The 16,498-nt window shown below is 48.4% G+C and overlaps 1 protein-coding gene across 1 annotated transcript in view; it reads left to right on the forward strand.

The window, feature by feature from the left end:
- Positions 1 to 15,724, forward strand: part of LOC140419340 (uncharacterized) — a 77,981-nt gene extending 62,257 nt beyond the window's left edge. Inside the window, exons 2-3 of the mRNA XM_072503203.1 lie at positions 5,931 to 5,940; positions 12,199 to 15,724. Of these exons, the coding sequence (XP_072359304.1) occupies positions 5,931 to 5,940; positions 12,199 to 12,984 (796 nt within the window). The 3' untranslated portion in view covers positions 12,985 to 15,724. The remainder of the gene's footprint in view (positions 1 to 5,930; positions 5,941 to 12,198) is intronic.
- The last annotated feature ends 774 nt before the right edge of the window (positions 15,725 to 16,498 follow it).

The following is a 16,498-nucleotide window of genomic DNA, read 5'->3' on the forward strand; positions in this document are numbered from 1 at the left end:
GGTCTACATCTGAACCTGAGGGGCACAAATATCCTGGGGGGGAGATTTGTTAGTGCTCTTTGGGGGGGGTTTAAACTAATGCAGCAGGGGCATGGGAACCTGGATTGTAGTTTTAGGGTAAGGGAGAATGAGAGTATAGAGGTCAGGAGCACAGATTTGACGTCGCAGGAGGGGGCCAGTGTTCAGGTAGGTGGTTTGAAGTGTGTCTACTTCAATGCCAGGAGTATACGAAACAAGGTAGGGGAACTGGCAGCATGGGTTGGTACCTGGGACTTCGATGTTGTGGCCATTTCGGAGACATGGATAGAGCAGGGACAGGAATGGATGTTGCAGGTTCCGGGGTTTAGGTGTTTTAGTAAGCTCAGAGAAGGAGGCAAAAGAGGGGGAGGTGTGGCGCTGCTAGTCAAGAGCAGTATTACGGTGGCGGAGAGGATGCTAGGTGGGGACTCATCTTCTGAGGTAGTATGGGCTGAGGTTAGAAACAGGAAAGGAGAGGTCACCCTGTTGGGAGTTTTCTATAGGCCTCCAAATAGTTCTAGGGATGTAGAGGAAAGGATGGCGAGGATGATCCTGGAGAAGAGCGAAAGTAACAGGGTAGTTATTATGGGAGACTTTAACTTTCCAAATATTGACTGGAAAAGATATAGTTCGAGTACATTAGATGGGTCGTTTTTTGTACAGTGTGTGCAGGAGGTTTCCTGAAACAATATGTTGACAGGCCAACAAGAGGCGAGGCCACGTTGGATTTGGTTTTGGGTAATGAACCAGGCCAGGTGTTGGATTTGGAGGTAGGAGAGCACTTTGGGGACAGTGACCACAATTCGGTGATGTTTACGTTAATGATGGAAAGGGATAAGTATACACCGCAGGGCAAGAGTTATAGCTGGGGAAAGGGCAATTATGATGCCATTAGACGTGACTTGGGGTGGGGGGGGGGTTGGGTGAAGAAGTAGGCTGCAAGTGTTGGGCACACTGGATAAGTGGAGCTTGTTCAAGGATCAGCTACTGCGTGTTCTTGATAAGTCTGTACCGGTCAGGCAGGGAGGAAGGCATAGAGCGAGGGAACCGTGGTTTACCAAAGAAGTGGAATCTCTTGTTAAGAGGAAGAAGGAGGCCTATGTGAAGATGAGGTGTGAAGTTTAAGTTGGGGCGATGGATAGTTACAAGGTAGCGAGGAAGGATCTAAAGAGAGAGCTAAGGCGAGCAAGGAGGGGACATGAGAAGTATTTGGCAGGTATGATCAAGGAAAACCCAAAAGCTTTCTATAGGTATGTCAGGAATAAGCGAATGACTAGGGAAAGAGTAGGACCAGTCAAGGACAGGGATGGGAAGTTGTGTGTGGAGTCTGAAGAGATAGGCGAGATACTAAATGAATATTTTTCGTCAGTATTCACTCAGGAAAAAGATAATGTTGTGGAGGAGAATGCTGAGACCCAGGCTATTAGAATTGATGGCATTGAGGTACGTAGGGTAGAGGTGTTGGCAATTCTGGACAGGCTGAAAATAGATAGGTCCCCGGGGCCTGATGGGATTTATCCTAGGATTCTCTGGGAGGCCAGGGAAGAGATTGCTGGACCTTTGGCTTTGATTTTTATGTCATCATTGGCTACAGGAATAGTGCCAAAGGACTGGAGGATAGCAAATGTGGTCCCTTTGTTCAAAAAGGGGAGCAGAGACAACCCCGGCAACTATAGACCGGTGAGCCTCACGTCTGTAGTGGGTAAAGTCTTGGAGGGGATTATAAGAGACCAGATTTATAATCATCTAGATAGGAATAATATGATCAGGGATAGTCAGCATGGCTTTGTGAAGGGTAGGTCATGCCTCACAAACCTTATCGAGTTCTTTGAGAAGGTGACTGATCAGGTAGACGAGGGTAGAGCAGTTGATGTGGTGTATATGGATTTCAGTAAAGCGTTTGATAAGGTTCCCCACGGTAGGCTATTGCAGAAAATACGGAGGCTGGGGATTGAGGGTGATTTAGAGATGTGGATCAGAAATTGGCGAGCTGAAAGAAGACAAAAGGTGGTGGTTGATGGGAAATGTTCAGAATGGAGTTCAGTTACAAGTGGCGTACCACAAGGATCTGTTCTGGGGCCGTTGCTGTTTGTCATTTTTAGCAATGACCTAGAGGAAGGCGCAGAAGGGTGGGTGAGTAAATTTGCAGACGATACTAAAGTCGGTGGTGTTGTCGACAGTGTGGAAGGATGTAGCAGTTTACAGAGGGATATAGATAAGCTGCAGAGCTGGGCTGAGAGGTGGCAAATGGAGTTTAATGTAGAGAAGTGTGAGGTGATTCACTTTGGAAGGAATAACAGGAATGCGGAATATTTGGCTAATGGTAAAGTTCTTGGAAGTGTGGATGAGCAGAGGGATCTAGGTGTCCATGTACATAGATCCCTGAAAGCTGCCACCCAGGTTGATAGGATTGTGAAGAAGGCCTATGGAGTGTTGGCCTTTATTGGTAGAGGGATTGAGTTCCGGAGTCAGGAGGTCATGTTGCAGCTGTACAAAACTCTGGTACGGCCGCATTTGGAGTATTGCGTACAGTTCTGGTCACCGCATTATAGGAAGGACGTGGAGGCTTTGGAGCGGGTGCAAAGGAGATTTACCAGGATGTTGCCTGGTATGGAGGGAAAATCTTATGAGGAAAGGCTGATGGACTTGAGGTTGTTTTCGTTGGAGAGAAGAAGGTTAATAGGTGACTTAATAGAGGCATACAAAATGATCGGGGGGTTCGATAGGGTGGACAGTGAGAGCCTTCTCCCACGGATGGAAATGACTGGCACGAGGGGACATAGCTTTAAACTGAGGGGTAATAGATATAGGACAGAGGTCAGAGGTAGGTTCTTTACGCAAAGAGTAGTGAGGCCGTGGAATGCCCTACCTGCAACAGTAGTGAACTCGCCAACATTGAGGGCATTTGGGTTTATTGGATAAACATATGGATGATAATGGCATAGTGTAGGTTAGATGGCTTTTGTTTCGGTGCAACATCGTGGGCCGAAGGGCCTGTACTGCGCTGTATCGTTCTATGTAGTACTTGCAAGTGGAGGTGGGGGCCCGGCAGAGTTGGCGGGGGGGGCTTCTGTTGACCGCAGAAGTAGCAGCGGGGACCCCCTGGGTGTGTGGATCGTCGTGCGGCGCAGGCGTATTGGCTAGGCTGGGCCCCAGCTGGGGGGGTCGTTTGTGGGGTCCAGGAGGGGTAGGACGGTAGGCCGCGCGGTGAGGGGGGTATGCCTAGACATTACGGGATGCTGACCGTCATGGAGAGCGCCAACGTTTTCATCTCCGCTAGGTCGAGTGGCCCCTTCCAGTAGTCATTCTCGGATGCGGTCCGACGCAATCCCTGTTATGAAAGTATCACGCATGAGATTAGCATGTTCAGCGGCCGAAACGGCCTGACAGTCACGGTCCTGGACGAGTGGGATTAGGGCCCGCCAGAAGTCTTCGATGGACGCACCAGGAGTTGAGAGCGAGTGGGGAGTACGTGCCTGGCAAAGAGCGTGTTTGTTTTCTGCGCATAGTGTTCTTTTAGGAGTGCCATCGCTTCCGCGTAACTGAGGCGTCCTGGATCAACGGGAACAGGCTGGAGCTCAACCTAGAATACAAGACCTTTATCTTCTGAGCCTCCGTTGGCGTGGGGATTGCAGCGTTGATGTAAGCCTCAAAACAAGCTAGCCAGTGAGTAAAGTCCTTTCTGGCGTCGGGCGAGTGCAGATCCAGCTGCAGGCGATCTGGTTTGATTTTGATATCCATTTCATTGAAAACCTGACTGCAATAAATTGATGCGTGATCAATTGCACAAAGACTCAGATTGGGTACAACTGTGGCTTTATTGCAGTCAGATGCGTGGCCTCCTACTGCAGCTGGCAAAATGGCAGATCAGTGAAGGACACGCATATTTATACAGCTCCTAGTGGATGGAGCCAGCCGGCAGGGGCTACCGGCGAACCTGTAGTGCAGGTCCTACCTTACATCCCCTAATATAGGTGTACACAGTGGTTCACCACAGTACTCTTACGTGTGCAGGTAAATTTTAAAATGACCGCATTAGCATACTTGGCAGGTAAACTGGGCAAACTGCTGACCTTGTTTGCAGTGAGAGTTACTATCCAGGATTTTATTAAAGTTTGTTGTTCCTGTTGCATTTCATTCAGCTCATCGTGGCTACAAAGTAGGTATTCAGCCTAATCTCAATTTCCAGATAGTGGTCTGTAGCTTTTTAAGTTACATCAATTCAAATGTCTATCTAAATACTTTTTAAATGTTATGAGGGTTTCTGTCATCATTTCAGGCAGCATTGTCCTAATGATTTCCGAGCTTTGACGCTCACTAAGGCAGAAGGTAATATTTGAATTCAATACTTTGCAGACCTAATGGGGCCAATGGCCTGCTTCTGCACCGTAAATTCTATGATCATTGTCGATTGTTGTAAAGACCCATGAATCTCACCAAGGCAGAAGGTGAAATTTGAACTGGTTGAAAGTTTACTGATTACCCTGAAACCATTGTCGATTGTTGCAAAGACCCATCTGGTTCACTCCTGTCCTTCAGTGAAGGAAATCTTCTATCCTTACCTGGTCGGCCTACATGTGACTCCAGATCCAGTCAGCCGGTTGACTCTTAATATGCTCTCTGAGATGCACTCAGTTCAAGGGCAATTAGTGATGGGCAGTGAATGCTGGCCCAGCCAGCGACACCCACATCCCGTGAATGAACAGAAAAGAAAATCTGCCATCCTTACCTGATCTGCCCGACACGATTCCAAACCACAGCAATGTGGTTGACTCTTTTAATGCTCTCCGAGATAGCCGAGCAAGCCACTCGGTTTAAGGAACATTAGGGATGGGCAATAAATGTTGGCCCAGCCAGTGACTCCCACAAATGAATCAAATCCTGGAGACTCCAGTCAGTCAATCCAGGAGAGCGAAAACAGCACTGGAGCAGAGCGAGCCGGGACAGCAAAACAGTGCCGGAGGAGAGAGCCGGGAGATTTAAAAAGTGTGGGAGGAGAGAGCCGGGACAGTGATGGGAGAGGTGAGTGCACAAAAGGTGTGGCAGGAGTGCCTTTAGACACGGAGTGCTGATTGGAACAGAGTGCATCTGAGTTTAGGTGAGTGGCGAGAGAGGGCTGTGTTTTGGTTGGTGTTCGAGTTTATCCTTGAGGTTCTATAAAGACATTTTTTTTAAAAAAAAATATTTAAATTAATTAACTAGTTGAATGTGGCTGGACAGGTGATGTGCTGTTGCTGTATGATGATGGAACTGGTGGATCCCATTGAGACCGTCAGTGACCACATCTGCAGCAAGTGTTGGCTGCTCGAGCAATTTCGGCTCAGAATTGATGAGCTGGAGACCGAGCTGCACACACTGCGACACATCAGGGAGCGGGAACATTACCTGGACGCTTTGTTTCAGGAGGCAGTCACACCCGGTAGAATAAGTTCTGTTAATTCGGACAGTGGTCAGGGACAGAGTGGTGTGACTGCAAGGGAGGCAGGTAGGGGGATCCTGAGTTTAGGAGTTGAGGAGCCTCGGCCCTTGACCTTGTCCAACAGGTATGAGGTACTTGCTCCCTGTGTGGATGAGGAAGAGGGCTGTAGGGAGGATGCGTTGACTGACCACTGCACCGTGGTACAGGAAGCCATTCAAGAGTGGTGAGCAAAAAGACAAGTGGTAGTTGTAGGGGATTCTATAATTAGGGGGATTGATGGCATCCTTTGTAAGCCAGATCGAGAGTCCCACATGGTATGTTGCCTGCCCGGTGCCAGGGTGAGGGACATCTCTGATCGGCTTGAAAGGATTTTGGAGAGGGAGGTGGAGGATTCAGTTGTTGTGGTCCACGTTGGGACTAACAACATAGGTAAGACTAGGAAAGAGGACCTGTTTGGGGATTATCAAACACTAGGGACTACATTAAAGAGCAGGTCCTCCAGGGTTATAATCTCTGGATTACTACCCGTGCCACGTGCCAATTGGCATAGGGTTGAGAAAATTAGAGAAGTTAACACGTGGCTAAAGGAGTGGTGCGGGAAAGAGGGATTCCATTTCATGGGGCATTGGCATCAGTACTGGGGCAGGAGGGACCTGTACCGTTGGGACGGTCTTCACCTGAACCATTCTGGGACCAGTGTTCTAGCGAATAGGATAAATAGGTTGGTCACAAGGACTTTAAACTAGCAAGTTGGGGGGGGAAGGGAAGTGTAAAGCTATGAACAGTATAATGGTTAATGGAGATCAAGGCAGCAGGTTACGTGACAGGTTATTATGTAGAGATATGGGTTCAAAGACAAGGAAAATTAGGAGAAAGGGTAAGAGGAAAAATAAATTGCGAAAAGTTACTGATCAAGGTGTTAGGATTCATAACAAAGACATAAAAAACAGCATAAGTGTACTTTACCTGAATGCTGGTAGTATAGGAAATAAGGTAAATGAGTTGATGGCGCAAATCATAGTGAATGACGATGATTGAGTGGCCATTACTGAAATATGGTTAAAAGATGGTCACGACTGGGAGTTAAATATCCAAGGGTATCAGACTATACTAAAGGATAGAATGGACGGTAAGGGCGGTGGTGTAGCTTTGTTTTTTAAGGATGGCATCCGGGCAATAGTAAGGGATGATATTGGTGCTATGGAGGACAAGGTTGAATCAATTTGGGTGGAAATCAGGAATAGTAAGGCGAAAAGGTCACTGATAGGAGTAGTCTATAGGCCACCAAATAGTAACAGGATGGTAGGGCAGGCAATAAGCAAAGAAATAACGGATGCATGTAGAAATGGTACAGCGGTTATCATGGGAGATGTTAATCTGCATATCGACTGGTTTAACCAGGTTGGTAAAGGCAGCCTTGAGGAGGAGTTTATCGAATGTGCCCAGGATAATTTCCTGGAACAGTATGTAATGGAACCTACAAGGGAACAAGCAGTCCTAGATCTGGTCCTGTGTAATGAGGCAAGATTGATTAATGATCTTATAGTTCGGCATCCTCTTGGAAGGAGCGACCACAATATGGTGGACTTTAAAATACAGTTGGAGGATGACAAGGTAAAATCAAACACTAGTGTTTTGTGCTTAAACAAATGCGTTACAATAGGATGAGAGAAGAACTAGCTAAGGTAGACTGGGAGCAAAGACTTCATGGTGAAGCAGTTGAGGAACAGTGGAGAACCTTCCGAGCGATCTTTCACAGTGTTCAGAAAAGGTTCATACCGACAAAAAAAAGAAAGACGGTAGAAAGGGGAAAAATCGACCGTGGATATCTAAGGAGATGAGGGAGAGTATCAAATTAAAGGAAAAAACATACAAAGTGGCAAAAATTAGTGGGAGACTAGAGGACTGGGAAGTCTTGAGGGGACAACGGAAAGCTACTAAAAAAGCCATAAAGAAGAGTAAGGTAGACTATGAAAGTAAACTGTCTCAGAACATAAAAGCAGATAGTAAAAGCTTCTACAAATATATAAGACAAAAAAGAGTGGCTAAGGTAAATATTGGTCCTTTGGAAGATGAGAAGGGAGATTTAATAATAGGAGACGGGGAAATGGCTGAGGAGCTGAACAGGTTTTTTGGGTCAGTCTTCACAGTGGAGGACACAAATAACATGCCAGTGACTGATGGAAATAAGGATATGATAGGTGAGGACCTTGAGATGATTGTAATCACTCGGGAGGCAGTATTGGGCAAGCTAATGGGGCTAAAGGTAGATAAGTCTCCTGGCCCTGATGGGATGCATCCCAGAGTGTTAAAAGAGATGGCTAGGGAAATTGTAAACGCACTAGTGATAATTTATCAAAATTCACTGGGACCACCCCAGAGTCTAGAGGATTGGAAAGTAGCAAACGTGACACCACTGTTTAAAAAAGGAGGTCGGCAGAAAGCGGGTAATTATAGGCCGGTAAGCTTAACTTCGGTTGTAGGGAAAATGCTGGAATCTATCATTAAGGGGGAAATAGTGGGGCACCTGGAGGGAAACTGTCCCATTGGACAGACGCAGCATGGGTTCACAAAGGGTAGGTCATGTCTGACTAATTTGGTAGAGTTTTTTGAGGACGTTACCAGTGCAGGAGATAACGGGGAGCCAATGGATGTGGTATATCTGGATTTCCAGAAAGGTTTTGACAAGGTGCCACACAAAAGGTTGCTGCATAAACTAAAGATGCATGGCATTGAGGGTAAAGTGGTAGCATGGGTAGAAGATTGGTTAACTAACAGAAAGCAGAGAGTGGGGATAAATGGGTGTTTCTCTGGTTGGCAACCTGTAACTAGTGGGGTCCCTCAAGGATCAGTGTTGGGCCCGCAGTTGTTCACAATTTACATAGACGATTTGGAGTTGGGGACCAAGTGCAATGTGTCAAAGTTTGCAGACTACACTAAGATGAGTGGTAAAGCAAAAAGGGCAGAGGATACCGGAAGTCTGCAGAATGATTTGGATAGTTTAGGTGAATGGGCTAGGGTCTGGCAGATGGAATTCAATGTTGCCAAGTGTGAGGCTATCCATTTTGGGAGGAATACAGCAGAATGGATTATTATTTAAACGGTAAGATGTTAAAACATGCTGCTGTGCAGAGGGACCTGGGTGTGCTGGTGCACCAGACGCAAAAAGTTCGTGTGCAGGTGCACAGGTGATTAAGAAGGCTAATCGAGTTTTGTCTTTCATCGCTAGAGGGATGGAGTTCAAGACTAGTGAGGTTATGCTGCAATTGTATAGGGTGTTGGTGAGGCCGCATCTGGAGTATTGTGTTCAGTTTTGGTCTCCTTACCTGAGAAAGGACATATTGGCACTGGAGGGAGTGCAGAGGAGTTTCACTAGGTTGATCCCAGAGTTGAGGGGATTAGATTATGACGAGAGGTTGGGTAGACTGGGACTGTACTCATTGGAGTTTCGAAGAATGCGGGGGGGATCTTATTGAGACATATAAAATTATGAAGGGAATAGATAGGATAGATGCGGGCAGGTTGTTTCCACTGGTCGGGGAAAGCAGAACTAGGGGGCATAGCCTCAAAATAAGGGGAGGTAGATTTAGGACGGAGTGTAGGAGGAACTTCTTCACCCAAAGGGTTGTGAATCTCTGGAATTCCTTGCCCAGTGACGCAGTTGAGGCTCCTTCTTTAAACGTTTTTAAGAAAAAGATAGATGCCTTTCTAAAGAATAAAGTGATTCGGGGATATGGTGTACGGGCCGGAGAGAGGAGCTGAGTCCACAAAGATCAGCCATGATCTCATTAAATGGCGGAGCAGGCTCGAGGGGCCAGATGGCCTACTCCTGCTCCTAGTTCTTATGTTCTTATGTAGTTGGCATCCGGTCCAGGCTGGCAGTGCATGTGCCTGCGGCACCTTGTCCTCTGTAAAGATGGCGGCCGGTAACCCGGGCCTGGCACCGCTCAGCTCTCACTCTGTTCGGTGCTGTTTAAGACGGGACCATTAACATTTTCCTCGGGAGTTGAAGCCTCCACGGGGTATTTATGAAGCCTCCCGGCTCACTCCGCAGCTTCTATTGCTCGCTGGCCACCCACTGGCTCCGATCCTGAAAGTCGCTCGATTGTTTCTTTCCCGCTCCTCGCACCGTCAGCGCATGCACCAGTCACAGCCGGGCTCTGTGCATGTGCGAGGACCATCTGTAATGTGGATAGAGCACATTCTCAGCTGCTATGCATGATGAGTAATACCCCAGCCATTGAAATCGATATTGCAGATAGAAACTATGCTTTGCCAACCGATTACGATTGGTACCATTTGGCCAAGGTAAGAAATTTATTACATAAATTAATAAAGCAACTAAATAGTACAGGCCGTCCACCACAGGTCTGTCCTGGGTGTGATTGACAACAGACCAAACATGAACAGGGAGATGTTAACGTGTTGGGGTCTGAGCAGGTTCAGGTGAACAGTGATTTTTGTCTCCCTGGACAGAATAGTTAAACTGCCCCTCGCCAATAACAATGTGCTGAAATCGGATCAAATGGTTTGGGACTTTTAAAGTTGGAGTGTTAGCCAGTGGGAAAACTGAGGAAATCCCTTTGCACACGTGAAAAGTATGAGTGATCTCCGTCTGAACTGCTCCTGAACTGCACATTCGATTAACTAATGACTAACTCATATTTATTCTTATCCAGTGGAAACATCTTCCAATTGTCGATCATATCAAACCTGTTCATAATCTTACAGGATCAGGTCATCCTTCATTCCCTTTTCCAGTCCAAAAGGTTTTTTTGTAATTTTCTTGAAATGAAAATTGAAAATCACTTATTTGTCACGAGTAGGCTTCAATTAAGTTACTGTGAAAAGCCCCTATTCGCCACTTCCGACGCCTGTTCGGGGAGGCTGGTATGGGAATTGAACCGTGCTGCTGGCCTGCCTTGGTCTGCTTTAAAAGCCAGCGATTTAGCCCAGTGAGCTAAACCAGCCCCTTTGAACATTTCTCTTCAGCGGATATAAAAATATTGAAAATGGGATAAAGGTTGTTTGGCTGACGGTCAATCACTGTCCTGCTAGCTCGCTGGAGCAATCCAGTCAGTGCCATTCTCCTGCTCTATCCCTGTATCCTCGTAGGTTTATTTCCCTCAGACGTCTATCCAATTTCCTTTTGAAATCAAATCATTCATTGTATCTATTTTCAAACTCCCTCATAGGCAGCAAGTTTCAGGTCATTCCACACGCTTTGTAAAACCATACATCTCATATCACCTCATATCTCCTGTACCTTTTACATACAAACTAGGAACAGGCCACTCGGCCCCTCGAGCCTGCTCAGCATTCAATAAGGTTGCGGCTGATCTCATTCTAACCTCAACTCCACGTTCCTGCCTACCCCTGATGACCTTTCACCTCCTTGCTCATCAAGAATCTATCCCGCTCTGCTTAAAAATATTCAAGGACTCTGCTTCTACTGCCTTTTAAGGGCGTGAGTTCCAAAGTCTTACAACCCTCAAGAGAATAAAAAATCCTCATCTCCATCTGAAATGAGTGATCCCTCACTTTGGAACAGTGATGCCTGCGTTCTCGATTCTCCCATAAGAAGAAACATCCTCTCCACATCCACCTGTCAAGACCCCTCAGGATCTTATATAGTTCAATCCAGGTTTTACCCCAAACTTTAAATCTGTGTCCCTAGTGCTTGTACGATCAGTGAACGGAAGCAGAGTTTCTTTGTCCACCTGATGGAAATCTGGCATAATGTTGTGGCCCTCGATCAAATCTCCCCTCAACCTCCTTTGCAGGAACCATTCTGGTAAATCTCCTCTGCACCTTCTCCAAGAACCTTCACATTCTTCCTGAAGAGTGGTGACCAGAGCTTTAGAAAGATTCATAGAATAGAATTAGAACCATAGAGTTCCAACAGTGCAGAAGGAGGCCATTCGCCCCATCAAGTCTGCAACGATTCTCTGAAAGGGCACCTTGCCTAGGCCCACACCCCTACACTATCTCTGTAGCCCCATAGCCCCACCTAACCTGCCCATCCCTGGACACTAAGCGGCAATTTATCAAGGCCAATCCACCTAACTTGCCCGTCTTTGGACTGTGGGAGGAAACCCACGCAGACACTGGGAGAAAGTGCAAACTCCACACAGCCAGTCACCAAGGCCGGAATTGAACCCAGGTCCCTGGAGTTGTGAGGCAGCAGTGCTAATCCATGTGCCACCAGAAGCATAGTTTCAGTATCAATATTACTCTTGATGATGCTCAGATCGAATTTGCTTTGCCAACTGCTCTCTTAATATGTCTTGTAGATATACAAAATCCCTCTTCACCTCTTTCTCGCTCCTCCCAAAGAGGTCAATTGGATTTTATAACAATTCAACCATTTTCATGGTCACTTTTTCCAAGTGTCGGCCCCACAATAACCAGATTCATTCAGCTCAATTTCACAACCTGCCTTTATGTTTTTGTGGGTTCTCTCTCACTCCCTATTTTCTGTTTTTAAATCCGTTTCATAGGGTGTTTGAAGGGGAGGCTTCAAAGTCTGGAAACTCAAACCAAGCACCAGACTCCTCAGTTTATCGTATCCTGAATATCATCGTACTTTGAACATGGAAGGAAAAAGCATCGTTCACAGTGGGGAGAAACCGTACTCGTGTTGTGTGTGTGGACAAGGATTTGCTCGATCATCAGGCCTCACGAGACACAAATGCAGTCACACTGAGGAGAAACTGTGGAAATGTGGGGACTGTGGGAAAGGATTCACTTCCCCATCCCAGCTGGAAACTCATCGACGCAGTCACACTGGGGAGAGACCATTCACCTGCGCTGAGTGTGGGAAGGGATTTATTCAGTTAGCGGCCCTGCGGAGTCACCAGCGAGTTCACACTGGGGAGAGACCGTTCACCTGCTCCAAGTGTGGGAAGGGATTTATTCAGTTAGCGGCCCTGCGGAGACACCAGCGGGTTCACACTGGGGAGAGACCATTCACCTGCTCTCAGTGTGGGAAGGGATTCACTCAGTTATCCCACCTGCTGAGACACCAGCGAGTTCACACTGAGGAGAGACCGTTTCAGTGTCCAGACTGCGGGAAGTGCTACAAAAGTTCTGGGAATCTGATGTACCATCAACGTATTCATACTGATGAGAAACCGTTCAGGTGCTCTGATTGCGGGACTGGGTTCAGACACTCATCTCACCTCACTGTACATCAGCGAATTCACACTGGGGAGAGGCCATTCGCCTGCGCCAAGTGTGGGAAGGCATTCACTGAGTCATCCAACCTGCAGAAGCACCAGCGAGTTCACACTGATGAGAGACCGTTTCAATGTCCAGACTGCGGGAAGTGCTATAAAAGTTCTTGGGAACTGATGTACCATCAACGTGTTCACACTGACGAGAGACCGTTCAGGTGCTCTCACTGCAGGACTGGGTTCAGACGATCATCTGACCTCACTGTACATCAGCGAACTCACACTGGGGAGAGACCATTCACCTGCTCTCAGTGTGGGAAGGGATTCGCTCAGTCATCCTCCCTGCTGAGACACCAACTAGGCCACAAGTAACGACAGTGATTGGATTTTGCTGTTTCTCACATTCAGGACTGAACTATGTTCATTTGGGTCTCTTTCTGCTGATAACAAACTCCAGCCTATTTACAGGGGCTAATATTCTGGCTAAAAGTCAAATAAATTAGGTTAGTGTTAAATATGCAGTGTGTTAATGGTAAAAGGTGCGATTTATGAGCATGGGGAGAAGGCCAGTAGAATGCTTGCGCAGCAACTGAGGAAGAGGGAAGCGGCCATGGAAGTAGGGAGGGTAGTGGATGGGGAAGGTAATCTAGTGGGTGACCCGGCAGGGCTGACCAAGGTCTTCAGGGACTTTTATAGGAAGCTGTACACTTCGGAACCACCCGGGGGACCGGGGGGGATGAGGCGATTCCTGGACGGACTGACCTTCCCAAGAGTGGGGAGGGGGTTGGTGGATGGACTGGGGGCCCTGGTCAGGATTGAAGAGGTATTGGGGGGCCTGAGGGTCATGCAGCCGGGTAAAGCCCTGGTGCTGGACGGGTATCCGGTGGAGTTTTACAAAAGATTTGCCGGGATAGTGGGGCCGGTGCTGGTCAGGGTCTTTAACGAGGCAAGAGACAGAGGGAGTTTACCCCCGACGATGTCGCAGGCCACCATCTTGCTCATTCTGAAACGGTATAAGGACCCGGAGGCTTGTGGGTCACACAGGCCGACCTCTCTGATCAACGTAGATGCCAAGTTACTGGCCAAGAGTTTGGCGACCAGAATTGAGGACTGTGTACCGGATGTAATTGTGGAGGACCAAACCGGGTTTGTAAAGGGGAGGCAGCTGGTGGCCAACTTAAGAAAGCTGCTCAACGTGATTATGATGCCCCCGGAGAGTAGGGAGGTAGAGATAGTGGTAGCCATGGATGCTGAAAAGGCTTTTGACCGGGTCGATTGGGAGTGGGAGGCACTCGGACGGTTCGGGTTCGGGGCGGGGTCCATCGACTGGGTTAGGCTATTGTATCAGGCCCCGGAGGCGAGTGTAAGGATGAACAGGACGACATCGGATTACTTTAGACTGCAACGTGGGACAAGACGGGGCTGCCCTCTCTCCCCACTGCTGTTTGCGCTGGCCATAGAGCCGCTGGCAATTGCACTGAGAGCTTCTAGGGGCTTGAAAGGGCTGGTCCGGGGGAGAGTGCAACCAGAGTCTCGTTATACACGGATGATCTGCTGTTATATGTATCAGACCCAATGGTGGGATGGACGGTATTATGGCAACCGTTCAGGGTGGTGGGGGAGAGTTTCCGATATTTGGGGATTCAGTTGGCACGGGACTGGGGTTGGTTGCATAAGCTCAACCTGTCCCGACTGGTGGAACGAGTGAGGGAGGAGGTCCAGAGGTGGGATGCGCTTCCGCTGTCATTGGCGGGGAGGGTGCAGACTGTTAAAATGACGATTCTCCCATGGTTCTTGTTTGTTTTTCAGTGTCTCCCTATCTTTATCCCGCGGTTCTTCTTTAAGAAGCTGAATAAAATTATTCTGGGATTTGTATGGGCAGGGATGTCCCTGCGGGTGAAGAGGGTGATGCTTGAAAGGAGCAGAGGAGAAGGGGGGCTGGCGTTGCCAAACTTCAACTATTACTGGGCGGCCAACATAGTGATGATAAGGAAATGGATGGTGGGTGCCGGGCCGGTTTGGGAGCAGATGGAGGTTGCTTCGCGCAGGGGCACTAGCTTAGCAGCCCTGGTCATGGCGCCTCTGCCACTTCCGCCGGCACGGTACTCCACCAGCCTGATAGTGGTGGCGACTCTTCAGATCTGGGGCCAGTGGAGGAGGCATGTAGGGGAGGTAAGAGCATTGGTGTGGACCCCAATCTGCGGCAACCACCGATTTGCCCCAGAGAACATGAACGGGGGGATATCGACTGTGAAGGAGGGCGGGGATTGTGAGGATGGGGATGTGTTCCTGGAAGGGAGCTTTCCGAGCATGAGGGCGCTGGAGGAGAAGTTTGGCCTGGCGAGAGGAAACAACTTTAGATACTTGCAGGTAAGGGATTTTGTATGCAGCCTGGTGCCGTCCTTCCCATGTCTCCCGCCAAACGGAAGGCAGGACAGGGTAGTTTCTAGGGGAGAGGTGGGAGAGGGTAGAGTTTCAGACGTCTGCAAGGAACTAATGGGAGCTGAGGATACGCAGACCGAGGACCTGAAACTTAAGTGGGAGGAGGAGCTCGGGGAGGGAGCTGGAGGACGGTATTTGGGCAGATGCCCTGAGCAGAGTAAACACGACCGCAACATGCGCCAGGCTCAGCCTGATCCGGTTTAAGGTCGTGCACCGGGCCCACATGACGATGGCCCGGATGAGCAGATTCTACGGGCTGGAGGACAAGTGTGCTAGATGCGCCGGAGGGCTGGCTAACCATGTACACATGTTCTGGACATGCCCTAAACGTGGAGTATTGGCAGGGATTCGCAGATGTCATGTCCCGGGTATTGAAAACTGGGGTGGTAATGAGCCCAGAGGTGGCAATCTTTGGGGTTTCGGAGGACCCGGGAGTCCAGGAAGAGAGGGAGGCCGACGTTCTGGCCTTTGCTTCCCTGGTAGCCCGGCGACGAATACTGTTAGCATTGAGGGAGTCAAGGCCCCCGAGGACTGAGGTATGGCTATCAGACATGAATAGCTTTCTTCGCCTAGAGAAAGTCAAGTTCACCTTGAGAGGTTTGCTATTAGGGTTCGCCCGAAGGTGGCAGCCATTTATTGACTTCTTCGCAGAGGAGTAAGCGTCAGCAGGAGGGGGTGGTGGAGGGGGTGGCTAGGGTAGAGTAGAGTAGGGGGATATTGAGGCAGGCCCGTGCGTGAACAGAGCCGTGGTTTGCACTATGTTTAATTTGTAATTTGTGTCTTGACTTTTTTTTTGTACTGTACAATGTCACTTTTTCTATATGCCTAAAATACCTTAATAAAAATTGGCTTTTTTTTTTAAAAAAAGCAGTGTGTTGAAACTTTTTTTAACAAACAATTTTAATGAGGTATTTTTCGGCCTTGTAAACAGAGGAATTCCAGATCGAGAAAACAAAAGGACTGTACAGTAAACAAAGTACATAGTGCAATTGCCGTAGCCCACCCCACCCAGAGCTGCCTAAATGATCCCCTATACCACATTCCCCTAACCCCCACGCCGCCCCTGCTGATGATTAATTCTCTGCAAAGAAGTCAATGAATGATTGCCACCTCCGGGCGAACCCTAACAACGACCCTCCCAAGGCGAACTTGATTTTCTCCAAGCCCAGGAAACTCGCCATGTCTGACAGCCAGGCGTCCCTCCAAGCTAGAAGTATCCGTCTCCGGGCGACCAGGGAAGCAAAGGCCAAGACGTCGGCCTCTTTCTCCCCCTGGACTTCCGGAGCCACTGAAACCCCAAAAATCACCACCTCTGGACTAATTGCCACCCTCATGTTCAATACTCTGGACATGACGTCCTCGAACCCCTGATATCTCCTAAGTTTTGGACACGCCCAAAGCATGTGGGCATGGTCTGCCAGCCCTCTCAGACACTTTACACACC

This window comes from Scyliorhinus torazame, chromosome 5, assembly GCF_047496885.1.
Source record: "Scyliorhinus torazame isolate Kashiwa2021f chromosome 5, sScyTor2.1, whole genome shotgun sequence".
NCBI lineage: Eukaryota > Metazoa > Chordata > Chondrichthyes > Carcharhiniformes > Scyliorhinidae > Scyliorhinus > Scyliorhinus torazame.